The 11,810-nt window shown below is 57.2% G+C and overlaps 3 protein-coding genes across 4 annotated transcripts; all 3 read left to right on the top strand.

The window, feature by feature from the left end:
- Nucleotides 1-38: 38 nt before the first annotated feature.
- On the top strand, nucleotides 39-3,394 carry LCAT (lecithin-cholesterol acyltransferase). Its single transcript, XM_068992161.1, has 6 exons — nucleotides 39-318; nucleotides 1,037-1,193; nucleotides 1,270-1,385; nucleotides 1,480-1,575; nucleotides 1,658-1,882; nucleotides 2,820-3,394. Exons 1-6 carry the CDS (start codon nucleotides 165-167, stop codon nucleotides 3,392-3,394), a joined length of 1,323 nt encoding a protein of 440 aa, XP_068848262.1. The 5' UTR covers nucleotides 39-164.
- A 1,498-nt stretch (nucleotides 3,395-4,892) lies between these two features.
- PSMB10 (proteasome 20S subunit beta 10) lies at nucleotides 4,893-7,409 on the top strand. 2 transcript variants are annotated; one of them, XM_068992798.1, is made up of 8 exons: nucleotides 4,893-5,025; nucleotides 5,262-5,349; nucleotides 5,441-5,538; nucleotides 5,650-5,790; nucleotides 6,066-6,181; nucleotides 6,292-6,350; nucleotides 6,980-7,131; nucleotides 7,257-7,409. In XM_068992798.1, the coding sequence occupies exons 1-8, from the start codon at nucleotides 4,970-4,972 to the stop codon at nucleotides 7,366-7,368; spliced, it is 822 nt and encodes a 273-aa protein (XP_068848899.1). In that variant the 5' UTR covers nucleotides 4,893-4,969; the 3' UTR covers nucleotides 7,369-7,409. The 2 variants fall into 2 exon arrangements, with proteins under 2 accessions (XP_068848899.1, XP_068848900.1); XM_068992799.1 differs by lacking the exon at nucleotides 6,980-7,131.
- Nucleotides 7,410-9,728: 2,319 nt separating this feature from the next.
- Nucleotides 9,729-11,628, top strand: CTRL (chymotrypsin like). The gene is given in 11 exon segments (XM_068993033.1): nucleotides 9,729-9,789; nucleotides 10,403-10,518; nucleotides 10,608-10,693; nucleotides 10,796-10,863; nucleotides 10,917-10,938; nucleotides 11,039-11,211; nucleotides 11,259-11,297; nucleotides 11,300-11,335; nucleotides 11,338-11,381; nucleotides 11,468-11,576; nucleotides 11,579-11,628. Coding segments are annotated over 11 exon segments (804 nt in total).
- Nucleotides 11,629-11,810: the final 182 nt, after the last annotated feature.

The following is an 11,810-nucleotide window of genomic DNA, read 5'->3' as shown; positions in this document are numbered from 1 at the left end:
CAGGCCCAGAGCCGGCTCCCTGAGGCTGTGCCCCTTTCCAGCAACCGATATCCAGCCCCATTGGCCAGGCTGTCCCTCCCACTGGCCCTGGGGCCCCTCCCACCCCCACTCCAGATAAGGCCAGCCCAGGACCGCTTTACCGGGCACCAGGCACTAGGGCTGGAATGGGGCTGCCCGGCTCCCCGCGGCAGTGGGTCCTGCTGCTGCTGGGGCTGCTGCTCCCCCCTGCTGCCCCCTTCTGGCTCTTCAATGTGCTGTTCCCCCCGCACACCACGCCCAAGGCCGAGCTCAGTAACCACACACGGCCCGTCATCCTCGGTAAGCCCCCGCCAGGCCCGATACACCCGGGCTAGCCCTTGGGGAACCAGGGCCCCCGCCCCTGGTAGCAGAGCCTGCTGACGCCCTTCTGCCCATGCGTTAGCCCCGATTTTTAACTCAGTGTTTGGAGGGGCCAGAGGCTTGTCCTGAGGAGAAATCCACCCCTTCTCGCACCACACTGTTCCTGTGTCTCCAAGGTGTCTCCCCCAGGTGGGTGGAGTGGCGGGTGGGTGTGCCAGAGGGCTTGGTCAGGGCATTACAAGCTGTGGTCAGCTGTAGCTGTAGCCAGACCCTGGGTCCAGCCCTCTCCCTCCCCCCCCGCCGCTCCTTCCTCAGCCCCCACCCCTGCAAGGACGAGGTGCCCAGCCCAGGAGAGCAGGAGAGGCCTGTCAAGTCCTGCCCCCGCTCCCCACACTATTTGTTCTCCTCTTGGACTTTGGCAGAGATGGAGAGTCGTGCTAGCTGTTTGCTCTGTGGGGGCAGGGGTCAGTGGCCTTGGCCCCTGGATCTTCCCTCTCTGGGGGGAGTCTGGGCTTTGGGGAGACGGAGCAGTGGATATGAACAGAAAGAGGATCTTGTCCTTAGTCTCTGGGGGTTGACGGTGTGTATAGGAGAGGAAGGGGTGGGGCTAGTCACTGTGGTGTCGGGGAGGTGAGGCTAGGGTGGGGTCCACCACAGGGGAATGGGAGGGATCCAGAGTGAAGGCTGGTGCCCGCAGTGCCCGGCTGCCTGGGGAATCAGCTGGAAGCCAAGCTGGATAAACCGAGTGTGGTGAACTGGATGTGCTACCGCAAGACGGAGGACTTTTTCACCATCTGGCTAGATCTCAACATGTTCCTGCCCCTTGGGGTAGACTGCTGGATCGACAACACCAGGTGGGTGCCGTCCCCTCTGGCCTAGTCCCTTGCCCTGCTCCTTGGCCGGGTCTGCTGAATGTCCCACTGCCCCCAGGGTTGTGTACAATCGCAGCTCTGGGCGGGTGTCCAATGCCCCCGGTGTACAGATCCGTGTCCCCGGCTTTGGCAAGACCTACTCTGTCGAGTACCTGGACAGCAGCAAGTTGGCAGGTGTGTGTGTGCTGAGGGAGAGGTGGGGCTCTAGGCTGTGTTGGGCTTGCAGGGGCCATGGCCACAGCCCCTGGTGCTGCCGCCTCCCCCACAGGTTATATGCACACACTGGTACAGAACCTGGTCAACAATGGGTACGTGCGGGATGAGACAGTGCGGGCCGCCCCCTACGACTGGCGGCTGGAGCCTAGTGAGTGTGTCTATGTTTAGGGGGCTTGGGGGGCAGGGCGGAGGCCCCCACCTCCAGCCATGCTGACCCATCCCCGCTGCAGGCCAGCAGGAAGAGTACTACCTGAAGCTTGCTGGGCTGGTGGAGGAGATGCATGCCACGTACGGGAAGCCGGTCTTCCTCATTGGGCACAGCCTTGGCTGCCTGCACCTGCTCTATTTCTTACTGCGCCAACCCCAGACCTGGAAGGACCGCTTCATCGACGGCTTCATCTCTCTCGGGGCTCCCTGGGGAGGCTCCATCAAGCCTATGTTAGTCTTGGCCTCAGGTGAGAGGGCCTGTGATCACTTGGGTCCCACGGGATGTGGGGGCGTGGTGGAAAGAAGCTGACTGTGGGCCTGGCCCTACTCCTGTTTTCTCACAATGCCCAGCTGGGGGGTGTTGTCTACCACCTCTGGGAAATAGCCCCTTTCATTGTCCTTGGAGAGCATTGAGCCCAGCCTGGACTGTTAGACAAATTCCTGACAGTTTGTCTCAGCGATGATAAAGGGGAGGTAAACAAAGATGAAGTGAATCCCAGCAACCTGACTCATTGCTGAGTCTGACTGAGGTCTGTTCCTTCTGGCCTCAGGTCTACCCACTCAGCTCCAAGGAGCTGCTTTGCACACGGATCTTCCCTAAGCCAGGCCACAGCAGATCTGCCAAAGCCAGGGCCAGACCCCAGGAGCCCCTCCTGCCCTTCCCTGAGGAGTGGCACAGATACCTCGTGTGGAGCATGTACTGTAGGCTGAGCACACCTGGACATGATCTTACCCCTAGGAGCTGAAGTGAAGGAAACACCAGACCACATCAATGGGTGTCAAACAGAGATGGGTCTCACTTCATCCTTCACAGAACACAGCTCTGAGCCCTGTGCAGCACAGGCCACAAGGGTCAACAGACACTTGCCTGAGACAGAACTGCCAGCACTATATCTCCCCAACTCACACTCCCCTCCTCATGAAACACTGCTCCGCTACCCTCCTGTTGTAGCCCTCCAGCTCTGCCTGTCAGAGGTGCCGTGGGGGCTTCTCAGTTAACAAGTACACATGAGCACTTCTTGAATGCTAGGCCGGTTCTAGTCTAGGACTTGGAGTCTGTGTTTGGATTGGGCAAGGACAAGATTGAGTGTCCAACTGGCCTGGGCTGGGGGGCAAGTTGTGGGTCTGGAGTAGCCAGGCCTGCTGGCTGGAGTAGCCCTGTCCCACCTTACTCTCTGTCCCCAGGTGACAACCAAGGCATCCCAATCATGTCCAGCATCAAGCTGAAAGAGGAGCAGCGCATGACGACAACGTCACCCTGGATGTTTCCTGCCAGGCAGACGTGGCCTGAGGACCACGTGTTCATTTCCACCCCCAGCATCAACTACACAAGCCGTGACATGCAGCGCTTCTTTACAGACCTGCACTTTGAGGAAGGCTGGTACATGTGGCTCCAGTCACGTGACCTGCTGGCAGGCCTCCCAGCACCTGGCGTGGAAGTGTACTGTCTGTATGGCATAGGCCTGCCCACTCCTAGCACCTACATCTATGACCACGGCTTCCCCTACACAGACCCTGTGGATGTGCTATATGAGGATGGTGATGACACTGTGGCCACACGTAGCACCGAGCTCTGTGCCCGCTGGCAGGGCCGCCAGAAACAGCCCGTGCACCTGCTGCCTCTGCCAGGGACACAGCACCTCAATATGGTCTTCAGCAATCAGACACTGGAGCACATCAATGCCATCCTGCTGGGTACCTACCGAAATAGCACTGTTGTACCCCCGACTGCCAGCCCAAAGCCCATGCCCCCTGAATAAAGACTTTCCTTTGCTGTTAAAAGCCCTGACGTGTGTTGTGGGTTGAAGGAAAGGCACTAGGGTCCTCACACCAGGATACATTCATCCGCAGCCACAGGCCTGGTGCTTTGTGGAGTGAGGAGCTGTGCTAAAGCCTGGGACTGAACTGGGCACCTTGAGATGTATAGCTTCCCACGAGAAGGGCATGGCAACCTACTCCAGTATTTTTGCCTGGAGAATACCAGGGGCAGAGGAGCCTGGCGGGCTACAGTCCATAGGGTCACAAAAAGACACACAACTGAAGCGATTTAGCATGCACAAACTGCTGGTTGAGCTGTTTAAGCAGCCTGCCTGTGCCTGCCTCTGCTCTGGGCACTGGGGACTGGAGGCAGCTGCACACATAGCAGTAGAATGGGCATACATGGAGCCAAGGGTACAGGATGTGGAAGATCTGAAATGTCCCTCCTAGCTCCCAAAAGGGCAGGCGAGACCCCGCCTCTGGACAGAGGCTTTTGAGTGCTAGGTGCGTGACAGAGTTTAGAATCTAGGAGAGCGACAGCCATTAAATAGGTCACTTCACTAGTGAAGATTTAATTTTTAGGTAATGGAGCTACGTGATCTGAGAGAAAAGTATAGAGAGCAACAAGGTGGCGAGTCTTGTGGGTCAGGAAAGGCTTCCCAGAGGAGGTGTCAATGCAGAGATCAGATGGAATGAATGAGAAGGGTGACTATAAAGACTCATTTGAGCCTAAGAGCTGTGTGCAACTGATACAGGGTTTAACCAAGGAAAGAGTGTGACCAGATTTCCAACCTAGAAAAGAGTCCCCTCTCTGTAGCATGGAGTATAGTCTGGGGTGGAGGGTGAGGGGCAGGAATTGTGGGGAAACCAGTGCTGTGCCCAGCGGGGAAAGGATGCTAGCTGAGACAAGCAGTAATCCAGAGAAAGAAGTGGCTAGATAAAGGGTCCTTTGGGAGGTGAAATAAGGCTTGGCCATGGGCAGAGCCCAGCATGCCTACAGGCCACCTGAGGGACAACCATGATGCCCCTCCTGAGAGAGGAAGGATGGCATCTGAAACATGGAAGACAGATCAGCATCGCCTTGGCTGAGAGGACTGAGCCTCAGTGTTTGGGTTCTGGGAAGAAGGCAGAGGCAGCAAACAAGAGGCAGGAGTTGGGAGAAGGACAAAAGGTAGCCATGACTGATGCTGTTGAAGATTGATAATAATAAGAACAGAGACTTGGTCAATGTGATAGCCTTAGGGCACTGAGACTTGAGGTTAGAGATGGGGTCAGGGTAGGCAGGGCTCCGGGCTCAGGCTGGACAGTGGCTAAATAGGAGGGATTTGTCCCTCTGTTCAGTCAGAGGACTCAGGAGCAGCTTGGAGTGCAAGGCAAGGGACATCTCCCCTCTTCCTAAGCTGCGAAAGACCAGAGCTGAAGGTGAAAGTGAAAGAGAAGATGCAGAAAGGGACCAGCATGCTCTGAGGAAAGGTGAAAGCGAAAGGGGGAAACAGTGCAGCCCAGCAGAGGACAAGCCTTCCAGCCTTCTTTCTTGCGTCCTGATCCCACTCCTCTGACTCCCTGCCTACCTGGAGATGCAGAAAACAGTGCTAGAGCCCCAAAGCGGCTTCTCCTTCGAGAACTGTGAGAGGTGAGGGCGGGAATGGTTGGTTTCCCAGCTGCCTATGCCCTTCCGCGAGGGCTTCCGGGAGTGAGAACCCCAGGATCTTTAAAATTTCTGGGGGCGAGAGTAGGGGAGGGTATGTGTGTTGAACGACTTCGGTTCCCAAGTTTACCCCAGGAGGTGAGGGAAACCGGGACAGAGGTAGGGGATGTGATGAGGGTCCCAGAAGAACTGAAACCTGGGCCTCTCTTCTCCGTTTCCAGAAACGCAGCCTTGCAACACGCCCTACCGGGGCTCCGGGTCCCTCACGCACGCAAGACCGGGACCACCATTGCAGGCCTTGTGTTCCAAGTAAGCAGGGAGCTGGGATGGTGCGGCCTAGAGGGGCGGCGGGAAATGGGACGTGGGGACTAGGCCAACGGATCCTCCCCACTACCCCCAGGACGGGGTCATCTTGGGCGCGGATACGCGGGCCACTAACGATTCGGTCGTCGCGGACAAGATCTGCGAAAAGATCCACTTCATCGCCCCCAAAATCTAGTGAGCATTCCTCCGCCTAACTCTCCCCCTCCAAGAACCGCCCCCTCGTTCCCATCCCGGGTGCCAGCACGTCCTAGCAACGCCCACACGGACCCCTCCTTTCGCCCTCAGCTGCTGTGGGGCTGGAGTAGCCGCGGACGCCGAGATGACCACGCGGATGGCGGCATCCAACATGGAGCTACACGCGCTGTCCACGGGCCGCGAGGCCCGCGTGGCCACCGTCACCCGCATGCTGCGACAGACGCTCTTCCGGTGCTGAGGCGGGTCTAAGTGACCCCGAGGCGGGGCAGCTGCGGGGAGGGCGGGGCTGAGAGGACACGGGACCGGAGAAAGGGCGGGGCTGCGAAGTCCGAGAGTCCGGAAGAGGCGGGCCTAAGGGCAGCTAAGAGGGCGACAGCGGGGAGCGCTGTCAGTTATGGGGAGCCAGACCGCGGGAAGGGGCGGGGCTCGGACGCGGGGGCGGTTTCGTGGAGGGGCGGGACCTGGGCTCCGGTGCTTTCCACTGACCGTACCCACTCGGCTAAAAGGTACCAGGGCTATGTGGGAGCGTCGCTGATCGTGGGCGGTGTGGACTTCACAGGACCGCAGCTCTACAGCGTGCACCCCCATGGCTCCTACAGCCGGCTGCCCTTCACGGCCCTGGGTGAGCGCTTCTGCCCGCTCCCCACGAACCTTGCTATGCTACCCTGACCTCAACGTTTATCCCACGACTGGGCGGCCGCAGTTGATCTCAGATGCCCCTCTTGCTTGCAGGATCCGGCCAGGATGCGGCCATAGCAGTGCTAGAGGACCGGTTCCAGCCGAACATGACGGTGAGTGACACCTGCCCCCCCTACCCCCACCACATTACGCGAGCATTGATGGGAAGTGCACCCACGAGCTGGGGAAACGCAGAGGAACCCTGGCCTAGTCAGGGAAGGCTTCTCGGAGGTGACTGAGTGGAGACTGAGGGGCCAGTGGAGTGAGGGTGAGGTGCTATTCTAACAGTGCCAAAGCTTGGACTGCCTCAGAAGTCAAAACTCAAAGTGCCATTTGAACTTGAGGAGAGAGGAACAGCAGGTGGGGTCTGGGGTCTGGATTTTGTTTGGGATGGATGGAAGCAGAAGGCATATGTATGTCACTTTATAAGCAGCTAAGGCCCAGAAAGAAAAGGCAGTGAGTGGGGAATTGGGGGTGGGTGAACAGGCCAGTGGAAGCAGAGCCACAAGTGTGATCCAGAAGCTTGTGAAGATGGGGGCAGTGGGAACATGGGGTCACTGTACAGGGGGACACTGAAACCAGGATAGAGGAGCTTGGGGTGGAGATGGGGGTGTAGGGCGAGAGAGAGGGAAGTTTGGCTGTGAGCAAATGAGGCCTGGCTTCAAGATGAATTGTCTCTAGGCTACAGCCTAAGGGTGATCTAGAAGGGTCCATCAGGCCTCACTGACACACATCATTGCAGCTGGAGGCAGCGCAGGAGCTGCTGGTAGAAGCCATCACTGCAGGGATCCTGGGTGACCTGGGCTCTGGGGGCAATGTAGATGCATGTGTGATCACCGCGGCCGGCGCCAAGATGCTGCGAGCCCTGAGCTCTCCCACAAAGCCTATAGAGAGGTAGGAGCACTGGGGGTGGAGGAATCCCAGGGGCGGATGGATGGGGTGGTAGCAGGAAGACAGGGCTATAGAGGACGGGACACTTGATGGGCCCCTTTTGAGGGGTCATCCCTGCTTCTTCCCAGGTCCAGCCAGTACCGCTTTGCCCCTGGGACCACACCTGTCCTGTCCCAGACAGTGGTGCCGCTGACCCTGGAGGTGGTGGAGGAAACTGTGCAGGCCATGGATGTGGAGTGAAGTAGGCTGAGGCTCAGAGCTTGGAACAAGGAGGAATAAACCCAGAAAACACAAACACCTACTTCGGCAGATGACTGTGTCTTTCTTGAGTGGAGGGGAACAAGCAGCCAGCAGGGCTCTGTGGCTAAGGTGTCCTGCAAAGACCATTCCTTCCAGACCATGGCTGCAATCTGGCCTGAGGGGCACCATTCACTCACCACCTTAGTCATCTACCCCTCTAGAACCCCAGCCCTGGCAAGCCATTGCAGGCTCAAGGTGCAAAGCCCCCTCTGCATACCATGGAGGCTCCCCCTACCACTCCCATGCCCTCTGGTCCACTGGAGACCATTGTACAACCCAAAGGGCTCTATGTACTGCCCCCACGTAGAGCCTTTACTTGCCTCATCAGTGATCAAGGACAAAGCCCACAGCTCCCAGTCAGATCGCGCCCCCCCATCCCCCACCCCGCATTGCCCCACTATGGCTAAAATGCCGATGGAGGAGCTGCTTCCTGATTCCAAGGGCAAGTTCTCACAAGCACACTCCTATAACACCTTTATCTGTGGAACCCCTCCGATGACCAGGCACACCTGAGGTACTAACACGACGCTGAGCTTCTGCTTGCACTTGTTAGGCTATGACTAGGAGAACTGACTCTGTTTTCTGACTGCCAGGGGTCACAGGGCTCACGTGGGAAGAGATGACATGATACATTTATCCAGCAGACTTTTGCCGAGCACCCAGATGCTAGGTGCTGGTGGGAGCGTCCTACCCTGGGAGAGAATGGCTGAATTCCCCTGGAGCTTTGAAACTGCTAGAATCTGCCCAGTCCCTGGGGAGAGCCTAATCCAGGCTGGACATCCCTAGGTCCCTGATTGTGCTTTTTCCCTCAGTGTTTTATTATGAAGGTTTTTATTTTTATAAACATAAAAACTGAAAAAATTGCACACTGGGGGCTTCCCTGGTGGCTCAGTGGTAAAGAATCTGCCTGCCAATGCAGGAGATGGGTTTGCTACCTGGTTCAGGAAGATCCCACATACTAAGGAGCATGGGCCACAACTACTGAGCCTGTGCTCGTGAGCCGGGAAAGCTCAACAATCAAGCCCACGTGCCGCTTAAGCTCAAAGGAAGATCCCACATACTGAGGAGCATGGGCCACAACTACTGAGCCTGTGCTCGTGAGCCGGGAAAGCTCAACAATCAAGCCCACTGAAGTCCATGTGTCCTCCAGCCTGTGCTCCACAACAAGAGGAGCCACTGCAACGAGAAGCCTGTGCATTGCAACGAAGAGTAGCCCTTGACCGCAACCAGAGAAAAGCCTGCATAGCAACGAAGCTCCAGCACAGACAAAAATAAGTAAATATATATATTTTTAAAAAAAAGCTTCTCCCTGAAATCCATCAGAGTGTTTGGGTTAAAAAAAAAAATTCCACACTGAACACCTATATACCCACCACAGGCTTTACAATTAGTATTTTGTTATATTTGCTTTATTACCTATCTATCCTTCTCTCCAGTCAACAATTAACTTTTTTTTTTCATCTTGTTGTTTTGACTGATGTGTTCTTGAATCAGCCACAGTGCTCACACTCCTAAAAGGAGGCAAACCAACTTACCCATTGCAACTCTGCACACAGGGGTGTCCTCTCTCTCTCAGTTCAGGCTTAGCTTGGAGCTCTTCAGTGAATGGGCTGTAGATACCAGGGGTTGTCCATGGGAGCCCCAAGGGCTGGACGCTGGCAGATTTGATGGCTGTCACCCTTCTACCCTTGACCTCCATCCAGGGTCGATCAGTCACCAAGAGCTCATACCTTGCCCTCCTGTGCACAAGACCCTTCCTAGACATCATCATGAACAGTGTGAGCTCTGAAACCAGACAGGTGAAGCTTTGGGTCCACGCATACCATGTGGCAGGATAGTCATCACCTCCCTGAGCAAACCATGACTTCTGTTCCAAGTTGATAAGGAATCTCTGAGATGATGTGTTAGGATTTGCCCTGTCCTGGCCACTGGCCCTTCTACCAGTCAGGAACACTCCTGAGTGCTAAGCAGACTTCTCTGGGTCTGACACTCCAGACAGCTGTGGGAGACTTCCCTGATACCACCCACCAAGTGGTCGCCATTAAGGCTAAGCACAAGTCCTTAGTACCTGGTGCTCAACACTTGGGATGTGAGGTGGGGACCCAATCAGAGGACAGGATTTGGGGGATGGAGGAGGTGAGAGCCTCACACCTGGGCTCTATCTGATAAGGCCTGGGTGGAGGGCTCTGACACAGAACCCTCCTGCTGACACAGCATGGGAAGGAGCTGCTTGGCTTCACTCCTGGGACTTTGGCGCAAGGACAAGGAGGCCCATAAAGCCAGGCCCAGTTCTCAGCCTCATGTCTGCTATAGTGTTGCTGCTCAGACTGACCCTTAGCCTCATCCTCCTTGGCTCCTCCTGCGTTGAGTGGGCCTGGCCCAGCCCTGACTGAACAGCCTTAGGGCAACACAATACCAGCCCAAGCTTCCTGCTCAGGGGCTCAGAGAAGGGGCTGGGGTGGCTAGAAGGCAAGCAGGTAGATAGAGTGGCCAAAGGAAAAAGGATGTGGCAGGGCTGGGAGAAAGCACGAGGTGGGCAGGGGCCAGTCTCCCAAATGGGATGGGAGCTTGGGACGGGTTCAGGAGCAGGGGAGGGTTTAGGAAGCCTTGAAGCAAAAGGTGGATGTGTAGTTTAAGAGCCATCTGGCTGTATGTGGTGTCCAGACTGCTAAGGTCTGGAGTGAGTGGAGAGGTTAGGAAGGGGACAACATACACCTGGGTCAGGGGGAAGAATGGCCTGGGATGGGAGGTGGAGTAGAGCTGGTGTGAGTAGGATGGAGAGAGGTGGGAGAATGGACAGGATGTCGGGGCTGGTTGGATGGGGCAGCTGAGATTGCTGTAGAGGCCCAGAGGTGCTCATGAGGGAAGGAGCAGTGATAAGAGCCCTCTTGATCTGGACCCCTTTGGAGACACAGCCTGAGGGCACCCAGGAGGAGAGAAGTGGGCTGGGATGCGGGAAGCAGGTCCTATCCAGTCCAATGGCCAGGCTGTGGCGTTCTTGCCATTAAACCAGCGCTGCACTTCAGCCAGAGGACTGTCAATGGGAAGAAGGCAGTGCTGGGCCCCTGGCCCTGGGACGTGTCCCCGTAGGTACAGGACCCTGCGGTGGGGCAGGATGTCAGGTGTTTCATGCCTGGGTTTAGCCTGGGCCCACCCCCACTGCTAACCCCTGACCCCAGGACAGCAAAGGCTTCTGCTTCTGCGGTGGGTCTGTCACCGGCCAGTCCTGGGCAGTCATGGCTGCCCACTGCAATGTTCTGGGATTGTTTCCCCTCTCCCTGCCCCATCTCCCCACCACCTTGCTCTGGAGGCCCCTCTCTTGTCACTCTCCCCTCCCTCTGGCTGCCCAGCCTCACTCTCACTGGAGCCCTGGCTGCCACTTTGTCATCCTGGGTGAATACGACCCAGCATCTGGTGCTGAGCCTTTGCAGGTCTGTCCATCTTGTGGTGAATGCCTGGGCTGCAGACGGGAAAGGAAGGGTGGGCAGTGTAGGTGTGTAGGCCCTAGGGGTGAGGAACTCACATGATGCCCTGGTCTAACCCCCGGCACCCATCACCCTGGGGGCCTGTGCCCACGCCCATCCTGCACGGCCCCTTCCTGGCTCCACAGGCACCCTTCCTGGAATCCCACCACCATGAACAATGATCTCATATTACTGACACTCTCCTCCCCAGCCCAGTACACAATGTGCATCTCACCAGTTTTCCTGGCTTCCTCACATGGCTGGGTGCCTCAGTGGTGTGGGTAGGAACTTGGGTCAAAGATCTGGGTGGAAGGGAAGGGTAGGGGCAAGCCATGTGGGGTATAAGCAGCCCCGCCCGGCCCACAGGCAATGTGACTCGGGCACACCTGCGGCAGCCGGCTCTGCCCTGCTCACCCAGAGACGGTGCCAGCAGTACCAGGGCTCATGCTCACCAGCTCCACAATCTGTGCAGGGGCCTCCTTGCGCCAGGTGAGCACTGGCCCCCCGTCCTGTCCTCGGCACTTTCCTGTGGTACTCCCACCCCCATGCAGACTTCTCCCCTCTCCTTCCGCCAGGTTGACTCTGGAGGCCTGCTTGTCTGCCAGAAGGGGAACACATGGGTGCTCACTGATACGGTCTCCTGGGGCACCAGGGACTGCAGTGTGCTCACACCTGCCATGTACACTCCTTCAGCAGGTTCGGTACCTGGGTCAATCAGGCCACAGCCTACAACTGAGCCCACCACAGGCTCCGCTGAGGTCCAATAAATACTCCCAGTCCTGCTGTCTATTCTGTCTTCCTGGTTCAGGAAAAAGGAGAGGCTTTTGGGGGTCCCACTCCCCAAGTGAACTCTGTCCTCTGGCCCAACACATGCTAAGGAGTCAAGAACCTGCTAGACTAGCTGCGTCTGGGCTGAGC

Source organism: Capricornis sumatraensis, chromosome 20, assembly GCF_032405125.1.
Source record: "Capricornis sumatraensis isolate serow.1 chromosome 20, serow.2, whole genome shotgun sequence".
Classification (NCBI taxonomy): domain Eukaryota; kingdom Metazoa; phylum Chordata; class Mammalia; order Artiodactyla; family Bovidae; genus Capricornis; species Capricornis sumatraensis.
Note: the sequence above shows the minus strand (reverse complement) of the source record. Positions and strands in the feature narration are given on the sequence as shown.

Bases quoted from the DNA above. Each gene is read 5' to 3' on its own strand.
- PSMB10 (XM_068992798.1), top strand. From the start codon at position 4,970: ATGCAGAAAACAGTGCTAGAGCCCCAAAGCGGCTTCTCCTTCGAGAAC. The intron at 6,182-6,291 runs GTGAGCGCTTCT...TCTTGCTTGCAG, and splicing joins GCTGCCCTTCACGGCCCTGG to GATCCGGCCAGGATGCGGCC. The intron at 7,132-7,256 runs GTAGGAGCACTG...GCTTCTTCCCAG, and splicing joins CCCACAAAGCCTATAGAGAG to GTCCAGCCAGTACCGCTTTG.
- LCAT (XM_068992161.1), top strand. From the start codon at position 165: ATGGGGCTGCCCGGCTCCCCGCGGCAGTGGGTCCTGCTGCTGCTGGGG. The intron at 319-1,036 runs GTAAGCCCCCGC...TGGTGCCCGCAG, and splicing joins CACACGGCCCGTCATCCTCG to TGCCCGGCTGCCTGGGGAAT. The intron at 1,576-1,657 runs GTGAGTGTGTCT...TCCCCGCTGCAG, and splicing joins CGACTGGCGGCTGGAGCCTA to GCCAGCAGGAAGAGTACTAC.